Raw genomic sequence first — 9,586 nt, 5'->3', positions numbered from 1 at the left:
AGCATATCATGTTTACTGTCTTTACTATGAATGTTGCTCATGCTTCAGAATTGTCTGATCATGAGCTATATTTTCTAAATTACATGGTATGGTTTTCTGAACTGTACTGTTCCTTGTCATTCCTATAAAATCTCCAACAACTATTGTACAGCTCATGAATCATGAATGTCATAGCATCTATATTAGATTAAATCTAACAAATTTGTTTTTTGAAAGAAACATTGTCAAACAGAGGCAATTACATATTGTAAAACTAATACTATGATTATCCCCAATGTGAATATTTAATCATATCATAAATCTATCTCCTCTAATATTAAATTATTGATACCCCTGTTCCAGATTCATGAGGACAGCCTTGTATAGAACTCAGTGACTTCTTTATAGGAATGGGATAGATTTAGAAGGAGTCTTCTTTTTAATCTTTTTATCAGAATACTCCCCACAACCGATATGTTTTGCTTATTGACCTAATGCATAAGACTTCTTAGAAAAAAAAATTTCATATCCCTCATTCCCTCTGAAAATTAATTTACTGATATTATTTAAAAAGAGTAGCATTGGGTGAGAGTTGGGAGTCCTTGAAGTGATTAGTGTCTCAAACTTAAGCTACACAGTTTAGAAATAGTAAGTAAGTGTAACTTAATTGACAGTTTCTTAACTTTATTTCTTGAGTAAACCTTTACCAGTCCAGAATTTATACAAAAAAGTCTTACAGAGCTGGGGTTGTGGTTCAGTGGTAGAGTGCTTGCCTAGCATGCATGAGGCACTGGGTTTGTTCCTTAACACCACATAAAAAAAACTCAACTAAATAAACAAAATAAAGGTATATAAAAAAGCCTTACATGTAGGCAATCCAAAATTACTAATTATTATTTATATAATTTGCTGATTTATTAAGAAATTTTCTGCTGGGAGGCTGGGCTTAGATTCCTTCTTTATGTTGTGATCTCTATCTAAAAGATCTGGCTTTGCCCTAAATTATCTCTTAATGAGGAAACATTGAATTTTTAATCAAGAGCTATTGTGCATTATCATTCAGCATTTTACCAACCACTTGTAGGAAACAGTTTACTCTAGGACTTTTAATATTCTGGAAATCTTCATAACTCTATTAAGTTAAGAATTTAAAAAATGATATAAAGAGATGACAAGGGATATATCTATGTGTGTGTGTGTGTGTGTGTGTGTGTGTGTGTGTGTATATATATATATATATATATATATATATATATATATATGTTTTTAGCCCCCTGTTCCCTCCTGACCTGTGGGAGAGACATTGGGGGAGCACACCTGTCCAGGACTAACCAAGAACCAAGAAAGGTAAAGGTCGACTGGCCGCCAGCACCCAGCCCTCCCTCGCCAGAGGACAATCAGGTGGGCCAGGGAGACCAGTCAAAGCAGGATCTCTTTTAATGAGAAAACACACACAGCTAATATAATGTACAGGAGCCAATCAGGATAAAGGTCAGCAGGGTGGGGAGAGTTCATGTGTACACCCATCCTACAGGCAGTAATGGGAGACAGGAGCTGTCCGTGAGGGCAGAAGGGTTCTGAGCCTATCCTAGAGGTGGTCCGATTCTTCATCACAACCCACAACCCATGGCAATGCCTTCTGGCTAATCGCTAGGTGCTCTCTTAGCCACACGTGGCCCCAGGACCGGGAAGCGGGTAGCAGCCAGCAAGTTAGGTTTCCTCTTTTCTGATGCAACATGCTATATATATAAATATATATATATATATATATATATATATATATATATATATATATATATATATATATAAAAACAAGGGATTGAACATAGAGGAGCAATTAACCATTGGGCCACATATGCAGCATTCCATGCTCCCATGCTTTTTTTTGAGACAAGGTCTTGCTAAGTTGCTGAAGGACTTACTGAGTGTCTGAGATTGGCCTTGAATTTGCCATCTTCTTGTTGGCTGTTAAGAAACAGCCAATGAAGTTACACTTACTTGCTATTCCTAAACTGTGTGGCTTACAATCTTCCTGCTTCAGCCTCTTAAACTGCTGGGATTACAGGTGTGTGCTACCCTACCTGGCAAGTCTCCAGGTCTTAATATGCCAGAAGTTCTACATTATTACACTGTTAACTAAAGGAAAGAGCTTTGTGACACTAAAGGTCAAGTGGCATTAGGAGAAATAAAATAAAGATGTGAGAGACCATTTTAAGCTCTTGGAGTATAAGGGGTAATTGAGGCTAAGGGAAGTTCTGGAAGTTACTTCATCATAGAGGAAGACAAAGAAAGAGATGGAAATATATGTTAAGTTTCTTGATTTTTGATCTAGAATTCTTTATACTATCTTATGTATTCTTTTTTTGATGAGCTCTGGTGTATTCAGAAAAAGTGTCCTATATTGGTGTGGATTTTGGTAGCACTGATGAGCTGGGGGAAGGAAGATATTAGGTTAAGCATTCTGTAACTGGATACTAGAAGAGTTAAATGGTTCTAATAGAGCTGAATACATTTTAATCTGTTTCCCCCTCCCTCCCTTTGTTTTCTACCCTTTTGTCCATTCCCCTTTCCTTGTATTGTGGATTTCACAGGTCTCTCCAAGTTAGTACCTGAGAAGATGATGATCACACATATGTGTCACTTCTACATGACCAGACTTGGGTTTCTTTTTCTGATTAATATTCTCCCTGGAACAACTGGCCAAGGGGAATCAAGACGACAAGAACCTGGGGACTTTGTAAAGCAAGATATTGGCGGGTAAGAATACTTAAGGTTTGGGGCAAAAGAAGAATTTGATAAATGCTTACCTCAGATTTCAGAGTTTTCCTCAGATGAACCAAATACTCTGGTTTCTGATATATTACATTGTATTTGAGAGAAAAATTATCAGCTCAGAATCTCAAGATAAAAAGAGACCTCAAAGTCGGGCTCAGTGATGCATGCCTGTAATCCCAGTGGCTCCAGAGGTTGAGACAGAAGGATTGCAATTACAAAGCCAGCCTCAGCAAAAGTGAGGCACTTAACAACTCAGTGAGACCCTGTCTCTAAATAAAATACAAAACAGGGCTGGGGATGTGGCTCAGTGGTTGTGTGCCCCTGGTACCCCTCTTCCACAAAAAGAGACCTCAAAGATCTTCCTGGGCAGGTCCGTAGCTCATGTTGAATCCCCTCTGTGATATCTTAAAAGCAGTTGTCTCCAGCTTTTTGCTATTAATTTTATCTCTTCTCTCATAAATCTTCAAACACCTTTTTTTGGATCTGGTGCATTAACATTCAAAAATGATAAGGAATCTCTCATCTTGAACTTAAGAATTTTCTCTACAGATAGTCCCTATAGTGTTTGCTCCCCTTTACATTCATGCTTATTGAAGAAGTGGTCTGTTTGATTGCTTCTACTTGCCTCTTACCCATTCCTCCACCCACCACTATCTTTTTTTGGTTCATAAAATAAAACATAAGGAGAGAAGTATACATAAAATATACACATATAGTATGATTTTCTTTGACTTCAGAGACAGAATTCCTGGGTACTTAGATTACATTCTCTAGAAGCAGGGCATGACAGAAATATTCATTTTAAAATTTATTTATTTGTTCTTTTTAGTTATACATGACAGTAGAGTGTATTTTGACATATAATACATACATGGAATAAAATTTCCCATTCTTGTGGTTGTACATGATGCAGCATTTTACTGGTTGTGTATTCATACAAGAACAGAGGAAAGTTATGTCCAATTCATTCTACTGTCTTTGCTAATTCCATCTGATGGAAGTATTCTTGAGCAAAGGATTTATTAAGAAAATACTCACAGCAGAAAACTGTAAGAAAGTAAGGCAACAAGATAGGGAAATGGGTAAAGTTAAGCAAAAGTGTCATTTCATGTGAATTATAGCCTCAATTTGACAATACAAGGAGATAGGAATCATCAATGGAATAGTCGTACCTTGAGACAAGGAGCCAAGACTTTTGTAGCCTCACCTCAATTGCTCATTATACTTTCATCTCACCCTCCATTTCTGACTTCTCTTGAACATCACATCTCTATATTCAACATTTTATTAGGTATGTCCACTTGGTTATTCCACAAAATCCTTAAAATAAGCATGTCCAAAGTAGTCTTATCATTTCCATCTCCCTCACCATGAAGAACAAACACAACAGAACAAAAACATATCCCTTTTTTCATTTTCTTTATTTTAGTCAGTGTTGCCATCATGCACACTGTTGCTTGAGCCAGAAACTTAGAATTCTTTTTGCCAATTTTGTACCCTTCACACTCCAGTTTGAATCAATTGCTTTGATCTGTTATTTCTACCCTGTGTGTGCCTTGAATTCACCCACTTTCCCTCTACCACACTAGTTTAATTCACTTGTACCATGGCAAAAGCCTCTATTTGGTTGTAATTCTTAAAGTCTTGCCCCCATCTAATCCTACTCTATGGCCAGTTTTCTTCTGCCATGCATGCTAAGTTATACCAAACCTATTTACATCCTTTTAATGGTGTCTTATTTTTTTGCAGAATAAAGTAAAAACTCCTTTTATAATTTTATAAAGCCCACTATGGTCCAGCTTCTATCTATCTACCTTATTAGCCTTATTTAGTTAGTCCTCCTGCCACCAAATTCTGTTCTTCAGCATTGTTGAACTTCTTTTAGACTAAAATCCTATGTGTTTTAATCAGCTTTTTCCTTGTTGTGAGCAACAAACCTGACAAGAACAATGTAGAGGGAGAAAAGTTTATTTTGGCTGAGGGTTTCAGAGGTTCGGTCCAGTTTCAGTTCCCTCCATTGCTCTGGGCCTGAGGTGAGGCACAACATCATGGTGGAAGGGTGTGGCGGAGGAAAGCAGCTCAGGACATGGCAACCAGGAAGCAGAGAGAAAACTTCTCACCAGGGACAAAATATATAAACTCCAAAGTCATGCCCCCACTGACCTACTTCCTCTAGCTTCACCCTACCTGCCTACAGTTATAGCACAGTTAATCCATATGATTGAATTAATGTGCCAATTACTTTATACCTCTCATAATGTAAACATTTCACCTCTAAAAATTCTTGCATTGTCTCACATATGAGATTTTTGGAAATGCCTCATATCTAAAACATAACACAAGGGGATATAATTACTAATAACACCTTAAGCTGAAAATATTTCAGTATTACACAGGATATTTCTTTCCTTCCTAGTGAACTTTGTTTGTTTGTTTTACATTTGGTTATAGTCCCATTTTCTTGGAAACATGCATCGTGAAATATAACTGTTTGAATTATTTTTACAGGATTACTGATGTACTCTGAGTCTTTCAATCTTTTATCAGGATTTTTACAGTAATCTCTGGGGCTGAGGACTACAGACCTGGACTTAAATATCCATTTAAGTCTTGGCATATGAGTCTCTTTGTTTCTCCCAAGATGGGAAGTGAAACTAGACCTTTCTTATGAACTCCTCATGGATATGATTTCATTGGACCATGATAAATGTTCTAAATAAGGTAGAAGTTCTAAATAAACAAATCTTACTTTAAGGGTTAAGTTCTTCTAACATTTTAAACTTTTCTAAAAATATGTTGCATATTTTCTTATAAACCTAAACAAAGATTATGAGCACAATAGTCCCTTTTCTTGGTGATTTTTGATTCTTATAAAGAATATTCATTATATTAATTCTTTATCTGCTTTTTCAAGTTTTATCACCACCCTCACTGCTAGTTGTTGCCTTTCCTATTTACATTATTTTGTTTACATCCTGATAATGCTTTGGAAACCAAATAGAACAAACCTTTTAGCAATTATGCTAGACAAGAAGCCAAGAAATCCTTCCTGCAAAAGCAGAATGAAGTGCTTGATTTTAATACCATAATGAATCCCACTATTATGTATAATTATAATGGACAATATTTTTTGAAAAAGAAACTTTTTTATATTCAAGGTTTGGAAGGATGAGACTACTAAAAAGTTGGCTTAGAATATTACTTTATTTGTATTTACTAGAAAAAAAGGAGCCAACTCAACTTTAAAATGTATAGTATATGTGAAAGTTCTGATACTTAAAGGAGCTGCTGTTTCCTTTTGCTTGTTTTCATACCGTATTAAATATGCCTTTGTATGTTGAAAAAAAATCCACGTGCTTCCTTACTTTATTCATCTTTACTAGTTCGTTCTATTAAATCATCTAGCTTGATTGTCCCTGAAGCTCTAACAACCAACAATGGTTTATCAATGTGCTAAATACAATGGTTCTCAGTGTTTGGTATGGGTAAGCAAGAAGCAAGAAGTGCAGGCTTCACACTTGAAGATTGTGATTTAGAAGTCCTGATAATAGTACCTAAAATCTTCATTTAATCAAATTCTCCAGATGATTTTTTTTCTTTTTCTTTTTAAAATAAAGAGTGAGATAGAGAGGGAGAGAGAGAGAGAGAATTTTTTTAATATTTATTTTTTAGTACTTGGCAAACACAGCATCTTTGTTTGTACGTGGTGCTAGGATCGAACCCGGGCTGCATGCATGCCAGGCGAGCGCACTACCACTTGAGCCACATCCCCAGCCCTCCAGATGATTTTAATGTAAGAAAACTTTGATTAATACTTGGGACTATAGTTTCTATTTTCAAACAACTAATACTGTAGATAGGGATATGAGATTCTGAATCTTTAGAACAACAGAGATGGAAAGACCTATAAATAGTATCTATAATCTGATCTTAATTTTATAATTTTTTAAAGTTGTAGATGGACACCATTCATCTCTCTCTCTCTCTCTCTCTCTCTCTCTCTCTCTCTCTCTCTCTCTCTCTCTCTTTCTTGTGCTGAGAATTGAACCCATGGTGTCACATCTGCAAGGCAAGTGCTCTACCACGAGCTACAGCCCCAGCCCATGATCTTTAAATTTTACATGAAGAAACTGAGGTTCAGAAATACAAATTAACTCTCTAAAGATCATACAGTTATGTAATAGCAGAACCAGGTCTAAAACACCATTCTGATTTTGAGTACCACATTCTTTCTTTAAAATTTTATTTTAAATTTCTTTATTTGAATTTGTTATACATAACAGCAGAATGAATTACAATTCATAGTACACATATAGAGCACAGTTTTTTTATGTCTCTGGGTGTATACAAAGTAAGTCACACCATTTGTGTCTTCATACATGTACTTAGGGTAATGATGTCCATGTCATTCCACCATCTTTCCTGCTCCCATTCCCCCTTCCCTTCCCTACATTTTGCTCTATCCAGAGTTCCTCCATTCATCATATGCTCCCACCACATCCCCATTATGTATCAGCATCCTCATAACAGAGAAAACATTCAGCCTTTTTTCGGGGGAGATTGGTTGACTTCACTTATCATAATATTCTCCAACTCCATCCATTCAGCTGCAAATGCCATGATTTTATTCTCTTTTATTGCTGAGTAATATTCCATTGGGTATATATACCACATTTTTTTATCCATTAATTTACTGAAGGGCATCTAGGTTGGTTTCACAATTTAGCTATTGTGAATTGTGCTGCTAAAAACATTGATGTGGCTTTGTCACTGTACTATGCAGTTTTTAAGTTCTTTGGGTATAAATTGAGGAGTGGGATAGCTGGGTCAAATGGTGGTTCCATTCTCAGTTTTCCAAGGAATCTCCGTACTACTTTCTATATTCATTGCACCAATTTACAGTCCTACCAGCAAAGTGTGTCTTTCCCCTGACATCCTCGCCAACACTTGTTGTTTGTCTTCATAATAGCTGCCATTCTGACTGGAGTGCGATGAAATCTTAGAGTAGTTTTGATTTGCATTTCTCCAATTGCTAGAGATGTTGAACATTTTTTCATATATTTGTTGATTGATTGTATATCATCTTCTGAGAAGTGCCTGTTTAGTTCTTGGCCCATTTACTGATTGGGTTGTTTGATTTTTGGTGTTTAACTTTTTGACATTACTGCTCTGTCTGATGTGCGTGTGGTAAAAATTTTGCTTCCATTCTGTAGGCTTTCTACTCATCTCACTGTTTCTTTTGCCAAGGAGAAGCTTTCCAGTTTGAATCCATCCCATTTATTGATTCTTGATTTTATTTCTTGTGCTATAGAAGTCTTAATAACAAAGTAGGGGCCTAATCTGACATACTGAAGATTTGGGCCTATTTTTTCTTCTATTAGGCACAAGGTCTCTGTTTTAATTTCTAGTTCCCTAATCCACGTTGAATTGAGTTTTGTGCATGGTGAGAGATATGGGCTTAATTTCATTTTGCTGCATATGGATTTTCAGTTTTCCCAGCACCATTTGTTGAAGAGGCTATCTTTTCTCCAATATATGGTTTTGGTGCCCTTGTCTAGTATGAGATAACTGTATTTATGTGGGTTTGTCTTTGTGTCTTCTATTCTGAACCATTGATCTACAAGTCTATTTTGGTGCTAATACTGTGCTGTTTTTGTTATTATTGCTCTATAGTTTAGTTTAAGGTCTGGTATAGAGGATTCTACCTGCTTCATTCTTCTTGCTGAGGATTTCTTTGGCTGTTCTGGACCTCTTATTTTTCCAGATGAATTTCATGATTGCTTTTTATATTTCTATGAGGAATGTCATTGGGATTTTGATTAGGAATGCACTGAATCTGTAGAGTGCTTTTGGTAGTATGGTCATTTTGGCAGTATTAATTCTGCCTATCCAAGAACAAGGGAGATTTTTCCATCTTCTAAGGTCTTCTTTAATTTCTTTAGAGTTCTGTAGTCTTCATTGTAGAATTCTTTCACCTCTTTGATTTTGTTGATTCCCAAGTATTTTATTTTATTTTGAGGTTATTGTAAATGAGGTGGTTTTCCTAGTTTCTCTTTCAGAGGATTTGTCACTGATGTACAGAATTGCCTTTCATTTATGGGTGTTGATTTTGTATCCTGCTACTTCACTGAATTCATTTATTAGTTCTAGAAGTTTTCTGGTGGAATTGTTTTGATCCTCTATGTATAGAATTATGTCATCAGTAAATAGTGATAGTTGATTTTTTGTTTTCCTATCTATATTCCTTTAATATCTTTCTTCTGTCTAATTGCTCTGGCTAGAGTTTCAAGAACTATGTTAAATAGAAGTGGTGAAAGAGATCATAATTGTCTTGTTCCAGTTTTTTAGAGGGAATATTGGCCTTGAGCTTAGCCTAGGTAGCTCTAACAAGGTTGAGATATGTTCCTGTTATCCCTAGTTTTTTTCTAGTGTTTTGCACATCAAGCGGTGCTGTATTTTGTCAAATGCTTGTTCTACATTTGTTAAGATGATCATATGATTCTTATCTTTAAGTCTACTGATGTGATGAATTACATTTATTGATTTCTGTATGTTGAACCAACCTTGCATCCCTGGGATGAACCTCATTTGATAGTGGTTCACTACCTTTTAAACATGTTTTTGTATTTGATTTGCCAGAATTTCATTGAGAATTTTTGCATCCATGTTCATTAGAGATATTGCTCTTAAGTTTTCTTTTTTTTTTTGATGTGTCTTTGGTTTTTGGAATCAGGGTGATATTGGCCTCATAGAATGAGTTTGGAAGTACTGCCTCCTTTTCTTCTTAATGAAATAATTTGAGGAGTATTGGTATTAGTTTTTCTTTGAAAGT

General features: G+C 35.8%; 1 protein-coding gene across 1 annotated transcript in view; it reads left to right on the top strand.

The window, feature by feature from the left end:
* The first annotated feature begins 2,596 nt into the window (after positions 1–2,596).
* Gabra3 (gamma-aminobutyric acid type A receptor subunit alpha3) overlaps positions 2,597–9,586 on the top strand; it is a 128,248-nt gene continuing 121,258 nt past the window's right edge. Inside the window, exon 1 of the mRNA XM_077106779.1 lies at positions 2,597–2,736. Within this exon, the coding sequence (XP_076962894.1) occupies positions 2,597–2,736 (140 nt within the window). The remainder of the gene's footprint in view (positions 2,737–9,586) is intronic.

The sequence above is a fragment of the Callospermophilus lateralis genome, chromosome X, assembly GCF_048772815.1.
Source record: "Callospermophilus lateralis isolate mCalLat2 chromosome X, mCalLat2.hap1, whole genome shotgun sequence".
Classification (NCBI taxonomy): domain Eukaryota; kingdom Metazoa; phylum Chordata; class Mammalia; order Rodentia; family Sciuridae; genus Callospermophilus; species Callospermophilus lateralis.
This window is presented reverse-complemented; position numbering and strand designations above follow the sequence as displayed.